Source organism: Panicum virgatum, chromosome 5K (assembly GCF_016808335.1).
Source record: "Panicum virgatum strain AP13 chromosome 5K, P.virgatum_v5, whole genome shotgun sequence".
Taxonomy (NCBI): domain Eukaryota; kingdom Viridiplantae; phylum Streptophyta; class Magnoliopsida; order Poales; family Poaceae; genus Panicum; species Panicum virgatum.
In genome coordinates, this window is record NC_053140.1 from 36706056 (window position 1) to 36725555 (window position 19500).

The 19500-nt window shown below is 46.9% G+C and overlaps 2 protein-coding genes, 1 long non-coding RNA gene and 2 pseudogenes across 5 annotated transcripts; 1 reads left to right on the forward strand and 4 right to left on the reverse strand.

Moving 5' to 3' along the window:
- Window positions 1–1654: 1654 nt before the first annotated feature.
- Window positions 1655–2811, reverse strand: LOC120709894 (annotated as a pseudogene).
- A 2621-nt stretch (window positions 2812–5432) lies between these two features.
- On the reverse strand, window positions 5433–7014 carry LOC120709895 (annotated as a pseudogene).
- Window positions 7015–7291: 277 nt separating this feature from the next.
- On the reverse strand, window positions 7292–9011 carry LOC120707218. Of its 2 annotated transcripts, none has more exons than XR_005688882.1 (4): window positions 8880–9011; window positions 8510–8599; window positions 7953–8126; window positions 7292–7745 (listed from the first exon to the last, which is right to left on the reverse strand). It is a non-coding gene; the product is annotated as an uncharacterized LOC120707218 (long non-coding RNA). The 2 variants fall into 2 exon arrangements; XR_005688883.1 differs by having other exon boundaries at window positions 8423–8599.
- Window positions 9012–9161: 150 nt separating this feature from the next.
- Window positions 9162–9893, reverse strand: LOC120707217 (histone H2B.1-like). The gene has a single exon (XM_039992062.1). The coding sequence runs from the start codon at window positions 9822–9824 to the stop codon at window positions 9363–9365; it is 462 nt and encodes a 153-aa protein (XP_039847996.1). The 5' UTR covers window positions 9825–9893; the 3' UTR covers window positions 9162–9362.
- A 4844-nt stretch (window positions 9894–14737) lies between these two features.
- On the forward strand, window positions 14738–19500 carry LOC120707219 (translocase of chloroplast 101, chloroplastic-like). 2 transcript variants are annotated; one of them, XM_039992063.1, is made up of 4 exons: window positions 14738–15635; window positions 15732–15932; window positions 16071–16259; window positions 16348–19500. In XM_039992063.1, the coding sequence occupies exons 1-4, from the start codon at window positions 14850–14852 to the stop codon at window positions 19276–19278; spliced, it is 4107 nt and encodes a 1368-aa protein (XP_039847997.1). In that variant the 5' UTR covers window positions 14738–14849; the 3' UTR covers window positions 19279–19500. The 2 variants fall into 2 exon arrangements, with proteins under 2 accessions (XP_039847997.1, XP_039847998.1); XM_039992064.1 differs by having other exon boundaries at window positions 15732–15920.

Genomic DNA, 19500 nt, shown 5'->3' on the forward strand with positions numbered 1-19500 from the left:
GACCGACTTCTGGCTCATGGCACAGTTGGTTTTGGTCATGCTTTCATTGTTTCTATCACAATTTTGTCATGACAGTTGTTTTGTCCATGCTTTCATTGCTTCTTTCACAGCTTTGTCACTGGGCTTGGAAGATCAACCTGACTATTGTGAGGTAGTAGCTATAATGCTTACTAGCAGGCAGTGGAATTTCGCGCCTAGGGCCACTTATGTAAGCTCTTAAAGCACTCAAACCAGTCCACCTACCGATATTAGTTTAAAAATGCTTAAATTGTATGATTTGTAGTAAATCCCCAATTCCAAATCTAATTGTTCAAGAAACTCAATAAAACCTTTGAAGAATTATAAAGAAGTACTTAACTAGTGCCGAGTACGCCTACAAATACCAATCTATTATGTCTTCATCAATACTAGGAAGTGATAAATTATAATTGGATGCAACAATATGCCTGCACTATTTCCAGGCAATGGAAATGGATACAACTCCTCATTTCTTGAAGATCGCGTATAATATCTTGTCCTCTTCGTTGAGTAATTCTAGTCTATATCTATAGACTAAAAAATCTTATAAATCAATTTGCTCAATTTTAGTATAGAAACAGGATTTGGAATGTAGACTCGCTTGCTGGTTGCCTGGTTGGGCGCACGCGGGTTCGGCTCCAGCGCCATCGCGCCCGCTTTGCCTGGTGCTGCTGCATGTCCCACATCGGGCCGACGGCCTCCGCGCGCTCACGTCGCCGCGTTGGGCTGCCGCCTGCGTGCCCGCATCGGCCGCTGGCCGCCAGCCTCCGGTTGACCGGGTGCCGCCGCGCTCTAGCCACCGTGCGCCCGAGCATCCGCGCAGGCCTCCAGATGCAGCTGCGTTGGTTCTGCTCGCTCCTCGCCTTGTCGGATGTCCCGGATGCAAGGAGTGCGCCGTGGTGGCGGGTCCGCTGGAATTTAATGTCCGACAACGACAGCCAGCGAATGGGAGCTGCGTTTTGCGTATCAGCTGACTGGGTGCGGGCATTTCGCGAGCCGCCCGTGGCGCTCTCTCCTACTTTCTCTTTCTGCCACAGAGGCTCTCAGCCGGCTCAACGCTGGTCATAATACTTACTCTAAGCGGATCCGATGATCGGTTGCCTTGTTCGCACGCTATCTCTGCTCCCGTACAGCTCGTGCGCTCGCTTCAGCCTGGCCCGATGGAAACGGAGGGTTTTACCGCATCTGTGAAGCTAGGCCCAGGAAGGAATCTTGCATGGAAAAAAATAGGGACTCCGCTATACTTATTGTTTTAGGAAAGTGCTGCACGTAGTTAAAAAAAAAGGAAAGTGCTGCACGTGGGTAGTCCGACGGCTTCCTTTTTCTAGAAAAAAATAAAACACAGGGCTAATCACTCTATTCAAAAAAGATTTCGTTTAGAAAGAATTGCCCCATCTTACTTTTTGGTTTTTACTTTTTGGCCTGAACATAAGAGATCTGGAATTTTACTTTTTGGTTTTTCAAAATTAGAATCGGTCAATCAACCAATACCAATACCATTGTAGGTGTGTTCTTTTGATAGGTGTTCCATTTGGCGCTAAAAAATTAGCGATACAATCAACGAGTGAAAAAATAGAAGGGAAAAAAAGAGGGTAAGTGATTTTTACATGGTCATGCCAGCATTCTGCAATGTTTCTTACAGATGGTTTAAGCTGAGGTTAGAACACAATGCACGGTCATGCGCATGGTATTGGATGTGAAGCTTTCGAGACCGGTGCTTCTTCACCGGCTCCGGCCGATGCGCATGGCGGTGGGCGCCACTATTGTCCTTGACAAGGTCGAGCTGCCGCTTCCCCAGGTCCATGAAGAAGCCACGCTCCTCCATCTCGCCGCACTGGCGGTGCATCCTCTCCATGGGGTCGTCGTCCTCCCGCGGGGGGCGCTTGTGTAGGAGTGCCTCGGTGTCGATGCTGCCGCCGGCCGGTTGCTTGAACTCAATGCTCGGCGCAGCCTCAAGCTCGCAGAGGTTTCGCAGGACCGCGCACTTGATGCGCGTCACATAGCTCTCCGTATTGTCGTTGTTTAAATTCTTGTCCACCGGGTACTGGAGCTTGTAGCCCTGTCCCTGGTAGTAGCCATCGTAGCAGTGCGCCGGTATGTCGTCTGTGATCTTCTTGGCGATGGCAACCGCCGTCTGCGTGCGTCGAGCAAGTTAAATTCAGAATCAGATGAGAACAAATTGATGATCAATGACATAATATAATGGAGAATGATTCAGAGTATAAGAGACTTAGTTTTTGAAATTTCTTATTTGGTGGCAGATCGGAGTATATAAATACCCTGTAGCACCAGCAAGCCGCGACGTGGTTGATGGTGTACCCGCCACCGCCGAGGAGCAGCATGCTGAAACTCCGCAAAAAGCCAACGCACCGGGCGTGGCCGGAGATGGACAGGTTCTGTTGGCCGAGCCTGTCGCCGGAGAGCGAGTCGCCGCCGCACTGCATCACGATCGCCTCTGGCTGGAACACCGCCATGACCTTGCTCATAATGGGCTTGAACAGCCGGCGGTACCCCTCGTCGTCCATGCCCTTCTTCATCGGCACGTTCACGGTGCGGAGCCAGCAGTCCCCTTCGACGACGTGCTCCCTCGGTGTGCTGGTGGAAGGACACGGTCATCACCCAGTTGGAGCCGACGAAGGCGGTCTCGATGCCGTCGCCGTGGTGCACGTCGATGTCCACATACAGCACGCGCCGGAAGTGCCCGAGGAGCTCGTCGATGGCGAGCACGATGTCGTTGACGTAGCAGAAGCCGCTTGCCTTGTCCCGGCATTTTAGTTTTCTCCAATATCTCATCTTAGCTGATTTGGTTGATCTTTTGATGGCATTGAGAAGTCGCTGCAATAAAACGGAGAGCATAGAGTAGCTAATTGTCGATCGATTGCCGTTCACATGTGGAGCAAAATGTCCTATTTATAGTCACCGCTGTCAGGTAGAGCTAATAATGCATATCTGCAATGTTCAGATAAAGCTACCAACTTCTGGTTAAAGCACAATTGGTTCAGGTCATGCTTTCATTGTTTCTATCACAATTTTATTATGGCAGTGTGTTTTATTCATGCTTTCTTTGCTTCTTTCACAGCTTTATCACTGGGCTTGGAAGAGATCAACCTGACTGTTGTGAGGTAGTAGCTACGGTGCTTACTAGTCAATCAACTTCATTAGAAAAAGGTACCTGATCGGTGTCATAAGTTTTGAACAACATTATTTACACTTCCATATGTGTCCAATCAGGTTAACTGGCCCATGTACATATGGGTCTGGTCAATCACTAGTCAATCGCGATGTTTGAAACTGGTCATTTTCTTTGAATTTTACCTCCAGTTCATGTGCTCTGTCTGGTGGCAGTATTCGTGAAATGGTATATGATACCTGATAGAACATTCTTTGGGTGTGGTAACTGGTTTTGGCTACGTAGTTGTCTATTTCTTTAGGTTAACTTTGGAACTCCAATATGATATGTGATATATTATTTCTAGTCTAGCTATTGTTGTAAGTTTATTCAGACTCCACGTGTCGGTTCACCTTGAGCATGCTATTTTTTTAATAAAGATTCCCGGCTCCTTGTATTTATTGATTCCGTCTTTTTTATCGACGCAATTGCTGCGATTTCAACATCGTAAGATTCCCACTTTGTTGAAATTGACCCTTTGTTTCCAAACGTGAGATGTTTAAGTTTGTTCTATGTTAAACTAATTTTAATAAAATTCATAAAATTGCACCACATCTACATCAGATTATTAATAGTGATTTTAATTGGTAATGTGGATTTTATATTTATTTTCATAAATTTTTTTTGAAAAGTTTGATTTAGAATAAAATTAAAGACGGATAACTATGAAGCTCATACGGGACATGGTAGCATGACTGTTTGGCTAAATTTGCTGAAAATTTTAATTTGAAACCATTTCTACCATTTAGAGAAATGGTTAACTTAACACGTATTCATATTCATATATTCTATCTCCATTCTCAGATTTATCACATATTTGAGAACGGAGGGAGTATATATGTCACCGAAATATAACTATATATAGACTTTGTTTGTTTTCATAGGCTAAAGTTTAGCTCCTATTACATCAAAGAGAATCTTGCTATTTAATAGTATTAAATAAAATGTGTTTTTAATTTTTTTTTTGACAGATGAGTGCTAATTCCGAGATGAATCTAATGAGCCAAATTAATTCATGATTTGCTACAGTGGTGTTAGAGCAACTCCAGCAAGACCTCTATTTGGGTGACCAAACCCACATTTTAGTCATTTTACTCAAATTTCCATCTCCAGCAGAGCCTCTATTTAGGTGACTAAATTGAGAGGGTGACTAAATTTCCTCTCCCACCCCCTCAATTTGGTCACCCTCTACTTAGGCTACCAAAAGTAAGGCCCACTATTTTTTAGTCTATTTAGTCAGTGCTGCTGAAGTAGAGAATACATTTTGGGTGATTAAACTTGGAAAGTGAGTGACTAAAATGAGTTTTAGTCACTCAAATTTAGTCACTCCACTGGAGTTGCTCTTAGTCGGTGCTGCTGGAGTAGAGACTACATTTTAAGTGACTAAACTTGGAAAGTGGGTGACTAAAATAAGTTTTAGTCACTCAAATTTAGTCACTCCACTGGAGTTGCTCTTACAGTACCCATCCTCTAATTATGGATTAATATACCTCATTAGATTCCTCTCGCAGTTTAGCCCCAGAGTTCTGCAATTATTTTTATAATTAGACTTTATTTAATACTTTAAAACAATAAGATTCTCTTTGATATGACAAGGATTAAAATTTAGCCCCTGAATCCAAACAGCGCCATAGTTAGATTTGTACACTCACCGAGTTTCCAGAATGTTAATAAGAATTGACCTTCAGCCCCATAGTTTACACTTTTATTGGACTTCGCACAATGCCAGCTCAATTACACAAATCGAAAACGAATGACACCCCTGTTTACATGAAAGGGATGTCAGAACATGGACTTTTTCTTCACAGCTCACACAGTTGCTTCCCCAGTTCCATTTTACGTGATTATAAAACACGGACGGCTCCTGTAATACCCTAATTTGACGTTCCTTTCCTAAATATATAGTGAAAGTTATTGAGAGAGTCGTTACTATTATCTTAACGTAAATATCATATGACAAAGTCTAAACACTCCTATATGTATAATTAATAGTTGTAAAGTTGTAAAGTTTGATATTATTAAATGACATAAGTTTGATATTCTTAAATGACACCCCGTCGCTTCTAAATTTTTGCTGATAATTAGATAAACTGCAATTATGTTTGAGCTGAGCGCTCCTACAGTATATTTTTCGTTCTTTTTTACTGTTTATTAAGAAGTCCTATATGTACAACGTGGTAGGTAGCCGTCTTTCATGAAGGAAATAGTATTTTTACACGTACATGCGAGATGATTTAAGCAGAGGTCAGAATACATGTTCATGCGCATGGTATTCTATGTGAACCTTTCCGGACCGATGCTTCTTTACCGGCTCCGGCCGATGTCCATGGTGATGATTGCCATTGTCGTCCTTGGCCAAGTCAAGCTGCCGCTTCCCCAGCTCCGTGAAGAATCCACGCTCCTCCATCTCGACGCACCGTCGGTGCAGTCTCTCCATGGGTTCGTCATCCTCTTGTGGGGGCCGCCTGTGGAAGAGTGCCTCGGTGTCGATCCTCCCGCTAGCGGGCTGCTTGAACTCGACACTCGGCGCGGCCTCGAGCTCAGAGAGGTTTTGAAGGACTGTACACTTGGTGCGCGTCACATAGCTCTGTATTATTGTTATTCAAATTCTTGTCCATCGGGTACCGAAGCTTGTAGCCCTGTCCCCGGTAGTACCCGTCGTAGCAGTGCGCCCTGTCCCCGGTAGTACCCGTCGTAGCAGTGCGCCGGTATGTCATCGGTGATGTCCTTACCAATTGCAACCGCCGTCTACGTGCGTCGAACAAGTTAAATTCAGAATTGGGTGAGCACAAATTGATGGTCAATGGCATAATATAGTGGAGAATGATTCAGAATATAATTTGGTAGCAAATCGGAGTATATATGTACCTCGTAGCAGCAGCAGGTGGCGACGTGGTTGATGGTGTACCCGCCGCCAACGAGGAGCAGCAAAGGTGTGTCGAAGCTCCGCATGAAGCCGACGCAGCGGGCGTGGCCGTACTGCATCAGGATGGCCTCCGGCTGGAACTCCATGACCTTGCTCATGATGGGCTCGAACAGTCCGCGGTAGCCCTCGTCGTCCATGCCCTTCTTCAACGGCACGTTCACGACGCGGAGCCGGCCGTCCCCTTCGCCGACGTGGTCGAGGAGCCCCCTCCGCTCCGGGAAGAAGTCCTCGGTGCGCTGGTGGAACGACACAGTCATCATCACCCGGTTGGAGCCGACCAAGGCGGGCTCGACGCCGTCGCCGTGGTGCACGTCGATGTCCACGTACAGCACGCGCCGGAAGTGCCCGAGGAGCTCGTCGATGGCGAGCACGATGTCATTGACATAGCAGAAGCCGCTGGCCTTGTCCCGGCACGCGTGGTGCATACCGCCGGACTAGTTGACGGCGACGTCGGCCTCCCCGCTGGCGAGCGCGCGCGCGGCGGCCAGCGACCCTCCGGCGTAGCGCTGGCAGTAGTCCCAGAGGCCGGCGACGGGGGGTTGTCGACGGAGCGGCCGTCCGCAGAGACCGCGCCGACGTTGCAGCCCCTGGCCCGGCGCGCGACCTCGCCGCCGGCGCCGAAGGCCTCCGGGGTGAGGTCCCGCAGCAGCCCGACGTAGCGGCCGTCGTGGAAGACGGAGATTTCGGCGTCGGTGGCGGGCCTGGTGCGGAGGCGGGCCATGTCGCCGAGCAGGCCGTAGGAGCGGTTGGGCGCGTGCGCCATGTCGACGCGGCGGGGCACCATGACGTGGTCCTCGCCGTAGTCGACGCCGGCGATGAGGCGGTCGTAGTAGTAGCACACGCGCCGCTTGGTGCCGTCGGGGCACGACTGCGGCGGCAGCGAGTTGCCGCCGGTGTTCATCGTCGTCGTCGGCAGCACCGATTCGAGCGCGAGGGATGCAGAGTCGCTCGAGTACCAGGTACAACAGGTGTGTCGTGCGTGTGCTATGGGGACGCCCAGCGGCCCAGGCAGCCACGCATATGTAGACGCGCGGATCGGACATGGTGTCCGCGTCGTATTACAACCATCAAAGACAAGTAGCATCCGAATCGGCGACCCCAGTTGTGAATCCGGATGGCATTACCAATACCATTCTAGGAGTGTTCTTTTGATAGGTGTTCCATTTGGTGCTAAAAAATTAGGGGAAAATGACTCTTTTTAAATAGTAGAAGGAACAGGCAATGTGACGTATCCCATCATTAAGACAATCAAAGAGTGAAAAAAAGAAGGGAAACAAGAAGGGGAGTGATACGGCAGGATGGACTCTGTCGAAGAGAGATAAGCAAAGGGTGCTGAAAGTTGTGATGATCTCTCTTCTCTGTTGACAGTCAACTATCAGGATTTTCCATGATCCTTCTATCCTGGTTAAAATAACTAGATGACATGTTCTAGCAAACCTTTACCCTTTCGACAGCTTCACCGCCTGCGTGCTGACAATAGTTTCAGCTGTAACAGTGAAGCTCTGCACTTTGTACACAACCAACCAGTATGTTTTCAAAGCCAAGCGCCCTGCCATATTCGCTTAAGCACCGCCAAAAGTCGTACACCGTAAGAAAGGCCATATTTATGCCTGCAGCGTGCCAAGTGCCAACCTGCAATGCTCCCTAAGGTCATTAGATTATTGTTTTGATTTTGATAAATTACAATAGCTCATGGTGCTAAAATATTGCTACGAGCTACAGGATCCAGATATACTGCTATTCATGGCCAGTACTTTCATCTCGAAGAGATTGAGCGATTCATTTAAAAAAAAAGAAAGGAAAAAAGGAGTCAACAACAGGGCGTGTTTGGGTAATCACCTTGAAATGTTGACTTGTATGACCTCAGCTCCATTTTTTTCCCCCGAACACGCAGGAGAGCTATGTATCTCTGTAATAAAAGGAAGACCTCAGCTCCATATTCATCTTGCCCGGGTGACCATTATTGTTGTGGATCATGCTCCCTGATTTGGAATTGAGGTCAGAGGTTCACACCTGGTGAGGTTCAAAATGAATAAACTTAAAGATAAATGATATAATGTCTAACATACTAGATTTGTATATAAAATTATATAGAAATCATTATGGCAATGCCTTGCATTGCTAGTTGGTGACTTACTGACATAGTATCCCTTTCAGAATTATATAAGAGGTATCAACAGTTATACTATAAGGTCGCAAATGATTTCTACATGATTACATTATTTCGTACCTGTTTAGATAGCATACTGACATACATCATAATTAAAATTAAAGAAAAATATGCACTTTCAGTATTTCGACAGGCATACCTAAAACATTCTGAGAACTTCAAGCCATTTCATGAAACAACTAGATGACAATTAATGAAATTTATCCAGGGCTGGTCTGATTCATACCATAAGCTTGTCCTTTTCCTCATTATGCCACTGCAAATGCACCAACATTCAGAAGCATGAAGATCAAAGCCAAAGCCGACATTGAAAGGACTGTGCACAGAGAAGACACCAAGATTTTGAGCCATAAGGACAATTTATGCAACAGTGTTAGTTGCTCAAAGGAAACTATTCCAAGTTTCCAACAGAATTAGAAAAGATACTGTTTGATATAATCAAACGTATTGCCAGGGTTTAAATGAATATGTGGAATATAAGGGATAAATTATAAAAAATGTGCCTATGCACTGCTTCTAGCTAAATTGAAGACATGAACTGTGTACTCAGTTAAAGAAACTGCAGTGCAGAACGAAATAGCGAGCACTCCTGATACCTGACTGGTCATCTCAGTTGATCATCACAGGCAATTGCATCACTGATCACACCAAATAGCAACTTTGCCATGTTTGTGGAATGAAAGGGGAAAAAAGGAGTTTGTGTGCACTCGTCAGGTCTGCAGAAATTTCACATCTCAAAGCACTAGAGAAATCTAAAAGTATGCAATGATGCAACTTGCACATCACTACTGAGCCAGAATTGTCATTTACCTCACCACATAAAGCAAACAACAAGCACAGCAAAACCAGAGAGAGAACAGTGAACAGATGAACAAAAGTTAATAGAACAGAACAGGCACCATTGATGTTCCAGACCGATTAGGTACACAATTCATACAACTACACACTAACCATCCATTTCCATTCGACACTGCTGATGATAGTACTACTTCTACCAGATAAATTAAACCGAGGGAGCTAGGTCTAACAGCAGCACCCAACCGAACTAGTACTGGCACCACAAGAGGCGGCAAACCTAACTAAGACGAGGTGAACTTGGTGACGGCCTTGGTGCCCTCGGAGACGGCGTGCTTGGCGAGCTCCCCGGGGAGGACGAGGCGGACGGAGGTCTGGATCTCGCGGGAGGTTATGGTGGGCTTCTTGTTGTAGCGGGCGAGCTTGGCGGCCTCGGCGGCGAGCTTCTCGAAGATGTCGTTGATGAAGGAGTTCATGATGGACATGGCCTTGGAGGAGATGCCGATGTCCGGGTGCACCTGCTTGAGCACCTTGAAGATGTAGATCTTGTAGGTCTCGACGCTCTTCTTGGCCTTCTTCTTGCCCTTCTTGCCCTCGCCGTCCTTGCCGGCGCTGGACTTGCCCGCGGGGAGGCGCTTCTCCGCCTTGGGCTTCTTCCCAGCCGGGGCCTTCTCCGCCTTCTCCGCCGCGGGCTCCTCCTCCGCGGGCTTCTTCGCCGCCGGCTTCTTCTCCGCCTTGGGCGCCATCGGTGGTGCTGCGGCTGCGGAGGTGCTTGGGGTTTGGGAAATTGGGGATGCTTGGATTCGATTGCTGTGTGAGGTGAGGGGAAGAGGCGAGGGGGGCCGCTTCGGTTTATAGGCGAGGAGAGGCGGGCGCTGATTGGTGCAAGGGTAGGAGCCGCGGATCGGTGACGTGGATGGGTGTGGGGCGTTGGCGCCGCTGCTAGCGCTCGGCTGCGATGGGTTTCGACGCGGATTGCTGACGTGTCCAGAGCGTGGCCGGGAGGGCGCGCGCAGTGGGTTTCGGACGCGGGCCCCATCTGTCGGTGACGAAGTTTATCGTCGGTGGTTCTCGACAAGAACCGGATTTGAGGGGAACTCCAGAATGCAGCTGCGATCTCTCTCCACCGGCGGTTGAAAAAATCACATTGTTTGCTAGGGATGTAGTGGGAATACGCATTGTGTTTAGAAATTCTGTGGTGGGTTTTTCGAAAGTCTAGACATATTATAATGTTAGGAAAATAGGGGTTTTACGAAATAAAAACTAAAACAACTCCAAAACCTTTCCGGTAATGTAGTTTTTTAGTCAATTCCGCGTACACCATTATAAAAGTTCTTAATTCCATAAATGCCACTAAAAATATTTGGACGCCTTCCATACCATCAGTTGATTTTTTATTGGATCTTAGTGCCGTATATGTCGCTTCCATCACCTCACCTCGCTGTTAGAGCTTAGAAGTCGTCAAAGTGTCCTTTTTACAAAGGGCAAAAGATACATTTTGTCTCCCTAGTTGTTCCTGTTGGAGCAAATATAGTGAAGCCAACGAGACGGGCAAAATGGAGATACATGTCAGCTTGTATATAATGTGTGTGAGAGAGAAACTAGGAGAGAGAATGAAACAGGTGTTTTGCTCAATGCTGGCTGGAAGCGGGCGAGTGCGTTATTCTGCAGCTTCCCCTGTCTCCGAGCTCCATGTTGTTGTTTTGCCTCTCTCAAGGCTCCACGTTGCTGCTAAACTCTGCAAAGCATTGATTGATATGTGGGGTCCGCCACTACTGTTTCCAGCTTTATGCGTGATCTGGCGTTCTTCAAGCTAGCAACCGGCGTAACCATTAACCTTGCTCTTATACCTAAAATAGGCGGAAGTGATATTTAGGTCTAGTAAAAGTTGAACCAATGATATGAAAGATGCTAGAACTTTTATAGTGATATTTATATAACTTTCTTAGTGGCTTGTGCAGAATTAACTCTTTTTTTTTAAGAAAACATGGTAGCTCTCCAAAACTCTAAAAGAATCATGCATCCAACATGCCGAAGTTTTCCTCTCATTTGTAAAAAATGCAGTTTGGTTCTATACAAGTTGATAGCATTTAAATGACAATTTCAAACTGTACACTCAGAAAACCAAGGTTCTCTGGAAACTACATTAACAAAGGAGATCCTTAATAAAAAATTATATCTTTACTATTTGTAAAGCAAGCAATAATTGCACGGCCCGTCAACCAGAATCCTAATCGGAACCAGAATAAATCAATCAGAATCCTAATCAGAACTCGAAAAAATTAATCTGCATCTCAATCTGAATCCGAATAAATTAATCTAAATTCGAATCGAAACCCGAACAATCAATACCTCGCGCGGTCACGGCACGGCTTGCGCAAAGAGTGAAAGAGCACAAAATTAGTTTTCTCATATAATTTGTCCATCTAGGTAAAGTTTATATTACCCGTAGCAATGCATGAACACTATGTTAGTTATATAGAAACTAGACTAACTAGAGGAACGCAAATTTTACAAAGGTTCCTCGTAAATGTAACAAAAGCACATGTATTAGAACCTCAGATATTAAAAGTATCGGAAAGGTTTTGGGGTTGTTGTCCCCTGCCTCTTCGTAGCCCTTGTCGTGGAATATATATGCTGCAGTATTTTGTTGATCTCTGGATAAAAGAGGAAGGGAAATTCCTGCTTACAAGCCGCTGTTTCGTAGCTGTGGCCAGTCATTTTCATAGCTGTGAGGAAGCAGGTGGAGTTGCATGTTTTATTGCAACTGCATATGGTTCAGAATACAGGTAGACCTAAGGCCCGCCAGTCTCTTATTTTCTCAGCTTGTTGTGAAGGTGGATAGCAGCCATCAGCTTGGAAGTGGAGTTTTCAGCAGCCTGTTGAAAGGTCCAGCAGTGGCCACTGTGAGAGCCTAGTAGAGTTTTTTTTTATACAAACATACCTGTATTTGTATTAAGAGATAAGGAAAACATACACAGACACGACCAGGTACAGGTAGCTGCTAGAAGGATTCCGAGGACACAGCTGTCCCAGCCACACTTCACAGAAGACCCCAACAAAACAAAAAATTACAAAGAGGCCCCAGGGGACTACTGAGCTTGCTTCCACCGACGAGCACCACCAAGCAGCATCACCGAGGCGGACGCCAACGGCGGAGCAGACCGAATAACCGCATACCAGGATATGGAGGAGAACCATCTCGCCTTGGCTTCGACCCGAGCCGTAAAGGAGACCCGTCCCAGAGAACGGAAAGGCATCGCCTGTATACCATCGGCCGGGGACACACCCCGCTCTCCCCAGATCCGGGACCAAGGTTCGCCATCGGAGACCGACGAAGAAGAAACCAAGGCCCCCAGACCGGCTCACCACAGAACCCGTAGCTGGCCCTTCACCTTCAGAAAAGAGAGTCGCCTCCGCCGCCGCAACCGGAGGAAGCAGCACCGGCAAGCAACAGGAAGCCCCTGTACACTCCCTCCCAAGACCCAAAGCACTGGATCTAGAGAAGCAAACCCTCACATACCTCACGGAAGCACCGGGGTCAGCACCACCGCAGCGGGGAAGAGGAAGGAGGGACTTATTCCAAATCGACGACGCCGCACCCACCTCGTCGCCGCTGCCAGGACACGAAACCCTAGAAAAATTAGGACCTAAACTACCAGCCAACGGGGAACCAACGGTCTTCCCCACCTCGCGAAGCCTGCACGGCCATCGGAGGCGAAGAAGACCGCCGGCGCCGCCGGCGGAGACGAAAGAGACCGACTTATCCCTTTTTTTCGCCCCTCTGCACTGTGAAGAAAGCCTTTTGGTGGTTGTACATGTTTTGGAGCTTGGGACGAGAGCCTAGTAGAGTTGAAAGAGGGTACATGGGGCTTTTTTTTTGAAACGAAACATGGGGCTATTATCATCTAGTAACGCAAACTAACCAAGGTGTGCACGGTAAGGCCTCTTGATATCAGGCAATAGAGATCATAATGGCATTGCTCATCAATAGAGATTATATTTGATCTCAGGCACCGAATCATAAAGCTGAAATGTGGTAGCAAGAGGGATGCCAATGAACGCCACTGCTGCAAGATAAGAACATAGCACCAGCTATGGCTTCTTTAGAGGAATATGGGCTGAGAATGGGATGTTCGAAACATGATACGTGCGCATTCAGATATGGGTTTGTATCATGTGCCTAGCACGGTTAGCCACCCACGCCACTCCCATATGGAGAGTGGCGGCTTCAGTGTGATTGACGGTGATTCAGGGCTCTGACCATAGGGTACTACGGATGGGATGGGGCCACAACCACCAGCGCGTACTATATTATATAATCTAATCTACCAACTAAAAAAAAGAGCTCTACTAATGGTCAAAAATTCCATTCCATCGAAGAAATTAAAACTAGTATGGTTGCACAGCCCGATAAAAAAGCACAACTATCCACTACAAAAAAAGATTTGGAAAATAAGTATGGTCGCATACCTAATTTGGAAAAAAAATCAACATAGTCAGGAAGCATGTGTAAAATCAACCTTTTATTTTTTATTTCTTGACATACCATTTATAGCTTCTAAAGTAGCTTTTGGATTAAAAAATTTTATGTAGTATCTGGTTCAGAATGCAATCAAAGCTAAATATTTTTCACAATATAGTGTTGATGCGGCCGGTATCCATTCCGTCATTTTGTAGGAAGTTAATATGAATTACATTTTCCATGTCAACTTAAAATATGAGACAAACAAACAAAAAATTATTGTAACATTATAACACCTAGGTAACCAACACAAAAAATTAGAACTCACAATGGTGGTGGCAATGTAAATAACCTTTTTGTCACTGTATGTAATAAAACGATGGCAAGATGCTTCACCTTGTCTATTAGACAGGGCAATTAAATGATATAAGATATGGAGTACACCAAAAAACCAAACCAAAAGAAAAAACATTACAAAAGCACAACAATACACCTAGTAAACACAAAAGTGTCACCCCTAGATTTCCTTGCTTCCTTTGCCATCTCACTACCCTTTGGCTTCTTATACTTTTGTAGCTGGGTGATACCATCTTCTCCCAAAATTACAGGCTAATAATCCAAACTAAAAGTATAGTTTCACCAAAAGAACTAAAAGCCTGACGATATATGCTACGCCATGTACATATTTATAACAAAGACCCTAGCACTTAGCTAGGTTAACTAATCGCCCAAAAAAATATTATGAAAAGATAATGAAGCCAATTATGAATAACCTTTTTATTTCCTTTTCTTTTAATGGTTGAGCCCAAAATATGCCGAGAAAATCCATATTGTCTATTTCAGGAAAATGCTCCTATTCTTTTCAAATACAACATATAAATCCAAACAAAATAAAACCATATGAAGATATTTCTCTCCAAAACTACAAGACAAACAATCTAAACAAAAAAAATCCCCCACCCCCCAAATAAAAAAACATAGCACACCTTCATCCCTTGATTTTGCTTGCCTTGTCATCTCACCTCTAGTTTGTGCTGTTGTGCAGCTGTTTGGTACCATCTCCAACAATTACACACCAAACCTAACTGAAAAAAGGGGTAGGAGTATATGTTTTCCAGCTAAAAAAAACTGAAATTTGAAGGAAGCCATCTATAAATATCCGGAAGATAATTTTTCCCCACCCTGACCTAAAACCCTCCCCTCCCCTTATCTTCTCGACGCCTCCCCACCCGGCGACCCCCTCGATCCGAATCCTACCGCTGCTGTTTTCTTGCTCCCTTGCGTGCTGGCGGAGCAAGAGGCGGCCATGGCCCCCACCACCGACGCCGCCGCAGTCGCGCCCGTGGAAGAAGAGAGCCCCGCCCCGGCGGCGGCGGAGGCGGCGGCCGCCGCCGAGGGGGAGCCGACCAAGAAAGTCGAGGCGGCGGCGGCGGCCGAGGAGGAGAAATCGGAGGGGAAAGGTGAGGGGTTTGGGGGTCCGGAGGCCGAGAACGGCGAGGGGGAGGGTGCCAGAGGAGGGGGTGACGGCGGGGAAGTGGAGGAGGATGGTAAAGGTGGGAGCTCGGGCGCGGCGGAGGTCGACAAGGATGATTTCGGCGGGGGAGCTGTGGCGGCGCCCGCGCCAGCCGTGGGGTCCAAGTCGGACACCGGCGAATCGGTGGAGGTGGCTTCCCCTGATGCGTCGGAGGGTGATGAGAAGGATGGATTACGGGAGCAGCAGGAGGAAGGAGATGCTGCGGTAGAGGCCAAGGCTGTGGATAAGGTAGCGGATTCCGCGGAGTCGGCAGTGGCCGAGGAGAAGCTGGAACCGGAAGAGGACAAGGCCGAGGAGGTAGGTTCTGGGACTGGAGATGGTGGCGAATTGGGCGATGAGGAGGTTGATTTCTCTGTTGAGAGCATGGAGATGACCAAACAAGAGGATAAGGTAGCCCCTGTTGCTGAAGCTAATGGCGAATTAGATGACAAGAAGGTAGCCAGTGATGATGTGGATGTGGTGTCTGGTGAAAAAGCCCCGGAAGAATCAACTAACAAGGGTGCTGACGTTGAAGAGGAGGCTGCCAAGCCCGAGCCAGCCAGTGAGGCGAGTCCTGTGGTAAGTGAGCGTCCTGAGTCTGATTTTACTGCTTATATTGTTGATGCTACCATGCTAGTGGTGATGTAAACAAATTTATATGATGCATCGACACAGATTCTGACTGATGGAAGCGAAGAAGAGCCTGCTTCTGCATCTGCAGGCAGTGTGGTTGAGGACAGCCCTGAGAAAGGGCAGAATGCAGAAGACCAGGCTGCTGCGAGTGAAGCCCCGAAAGAATCAACTAACAAGGGTGCTGATGTTGACGACAATGACGAGTCCGCCAAGCCTGAGCCGGCCAGTGAGGCAAGTCCAGGGGTAAATGAGCGTCCTCAGTCCGATTTGGTTGCTTATAACATTGATGCTAGTGGTGATGTAAACAAATTTAAATGATGCAGTCTGATTTCATTGATGCTAGTGGTGATGTAAACAAATTTAAATGATGCATCGATACAGGTTGTGAATTCTGTAAGCGAAGAGGAGCCTGCTCCTGCAAGTGTAAACAGTGTGGTTGAGGATAGCCCTGAGAAATGGCAAAATGCTGAAGACCAGGCTGCTGCCAGTGAAGTCCTGGAAGAATCAACTAACATGGATTCTGAATATGAAGACGCCGAGCCTCAGCTAGACAGTGAGGCGAGTCCAGTGGTAAGTGAGCATCCTCAATCTGATTTTGTTTTTTATAGCATTGATGCTAGTTGTGATCTAAACAAATTTAAATGGTGCACCTATCCAGGATGTGAATGGTGGAAGCGCAGAGGAGCCTGCTCCTGCATCTGCAAACAGTGTGGTTGAGGATAGCCCAGAGAAAAAGCAGAATGCTGAAGACCAGGTTGCTGCCAGTGAAGCTGTGGAAGATGTTGGTGCCAAGAAACTCACAGAGGTTGAAAATGGTGCTGCTGCTCCAGAGTTGGTGCCAGAATCAAGCAATGAAAATAATGGTGCTGATGAGACTGTTGGTGCTACTGAGGTTGCTGATCACAAAGAGGAGGCTGGTGACAATGACATAATTGAGGCGGAGGCTGTGGCAGATGTTGAGGATGGGGTTGGCAACGAGGCTGATGAGGATGAGGATGGGGCAAACTCTGACACGAGTCCCGCACGTGTTGCTATCTTAGAGAGCTCTGAAGCTGCAAAGCAGATCATGAAGGAGCTTGCAGAAGGATCCTCTAGTGGTAGTGTGTCTGGCTCAAGAGACTTCAATGATAGCATGGATGGGCAGATTATGCTTGATGATTCAGAGGATGATGAGGATGATGACGGGGAAGAGAAGGGATTTGATTCTGCTGCCCTGGCTGCCCTTCTGAAAGCGGCGACAGGTGGATCATCAGATGGGAAGATCTCAGTCGGTTCCCAAGATGGTTCTAGAATATTCACCATGGATCGACCTGCTGGTCTGGGTTCATCGGCAACATCTCTAAGGCCTATTGCTCCTCGACAACCTGCCAGGTCAAACCCATTCAGCCCCTCGGAGCTTGCAGTTACCACTGATCCTACTGAAGAGATGACTGAGGAAGAGAAGAAGTTGCATGAAAAAGTTGAGTTGATAAGAGTGAAGTTTCTGCGTCTCGTTTACAGGTTGGGAGCTACTCCTGAAGAAACAGTAGCAGCACAAGTGTTGTATCGTTTGAGCCTTGCTGAGGGTATTCGGCATGGAAGGCAGACCAACCGAGCTTTCAGCCTTGATAATGCACGGAGGAAGGCCTTAATTCTTGAAGCAGAGGGAAAAGAGGATCTGGACTTCTCATGCAACATACTTGTTCTTGGAAAGATTGGAGTTGGCAAAAGTGCAACCATCAATTCTATTTTTGGGGAAGAGAAGACCAGAACTGATGCCTTTAGCTCAGCTACCAGCAATGTACGAGAAATTGTTGGTGATGTGGATGGCGTCAAGATTAGAATCATTGATACACCAGGCCTTCGACTCAATGTGATGGACCAAGGATCCAACAGAAAGGTTCTTTCTGCTGTCAAGAAATTTACCAAGAAATGTCCCCCAGATATTGTTCTATATGTTGATCGTCTGGATAGTCTGAGCCGTGATCTCAATGATTTGCCTCTTCTGAAAACCATGACCGCTGTTCTTGGTTCATCCATATGGTTCAACGCCATTGTCGCGCTCACACATGCTGCCTCTGCTCCTCCTGAAGGCCTCAATGGTGCTCCCATGACATATGAGGTCTTGATGGCTCAGAGATCCCACATCATCCAGCAATCCATCAGGCAGGCTGCAGGAGATATGCGTTTGATGAACCCAGTAGCCCTTGTTGAGAACCATCCTTCTTGCAGGAGGAACCGCGAGGGCCAGAAAGTGCTTCCCAATGGCCAAAGCTGGAGGCATCAGATGCTGCTTTTGTGCTACTCCTCAAAGATATTATCAGAAGCCAACTCACTTTTGAAGCTTCAGGACCCTAATCCTGGGAAGCTTTTTGGGTTCCGTTTCCGCTCCCCGCCTCTTCCCTTCCTGCTGTCCTCACTCTTGCAGTCAAGAGCCCACCCCAAACTTTCTGCTGAGCAGGGTGGCAATGAAGATGATTCTGATATTGAATTGGATGATTATTCAGATGTGGAACAAGATGATGATGAAGAAGAATATGATCAGCTTCCACCCTTCAAGCCCCTGACCAAAGCTCAGCTTGTGAGGCTCACAAAGGAGCAGAAAAATGCTTATTTTGATGAGTATGATTACAGGGTCAAGCTTCTCCAGAAGAAACAATGGAAGGATGAGATCCGCAGGTTAAAGGAGATGAAGAAGAGGGGAAAAACTGATCTGGATGATGATTATGGGTATGCTAATATCACTGGTGAGAATGATCAGGACCCTCCTCCAGAGAATGTATCAGTTCCCTTACCTGACATGGTGCTGCCTCCTTCATTTGATTGCGACAATCCCACGTACCGGTACCGCTTTCTGGAGCCAACTTCAACTGTCCTAGCAAGGCCTGTTTTAGATGCGCATGGGTGGGATCATGATTGTGGTTATGATGGAGTAAGCGTTGAAGAGACACTAGCTATCCTTAATAGGTTCCCAGCAAATGTAGCAGTTCAGGTTACCAAGGACAAGAAGGAATTCAGCATCCATTTAGACTCTTCCATTGCAGCAAAGCATGGGGATAATGCCTCATCACTTGCTGGTTTTGATATCCAAACTGTTGGGCGGCAGCTTGCATATATTCTCCGTGGTGAGACCAAAATCAAGAATATCAAGAAGAACAAGACCACCGGAGGATTCTCAGTAACTTTCCTGGGTGACATAGTGGCAACTGGACTGAAGGTCGAGGATCAGCTCTCCCTTGGGAAGAGGCTGTCACTAGTTGCCAGTACTGGTATGATGAAAGCCCAAGGGGACACTGCATATGGAGCTAACTTGGAGGCACGCCTGAAAGACAAAGACTACCCAATTGGCCAGTCGCTGTCAACCTTGGGTCTTTCTCTGATGAAGTGGCGCCGGGACCTCGCTCTGGGTGCTAACTTGCAGTCACAATTCCCCATCGGAAGGGGCTCGAAGATGGCAGTCCGACTTGGTCTGAACAACAAGCTGAGTGGGCAGATCACCATCAGGACAAGCACCTCAGAGCAGGTTCAGATTGCACTTCTGGGTCTTGTGCCGGTTGCAGCTTCCATCTACCGGAGCTTCTGGCCCAGTGAACCGTCGTTTGCTTATTAACCTGTCAGGGACTACTTATTTGATCACAATATCATTTCTCATCCTTTCCTAATGAACCGTATTTCCTGTCATTTCAGTTTACTTTTTTGTAATTGGCAGATAGTTTCTGCCGTAATTTTGTCTGAAGAAAGTTGCGAGATTTGTATGGAACTATAGCTGAATAATGTCGTGGGATCTATTATCCTTGTGTTTGTCAATCTATTGCAGTGTTGCTATTCCTAA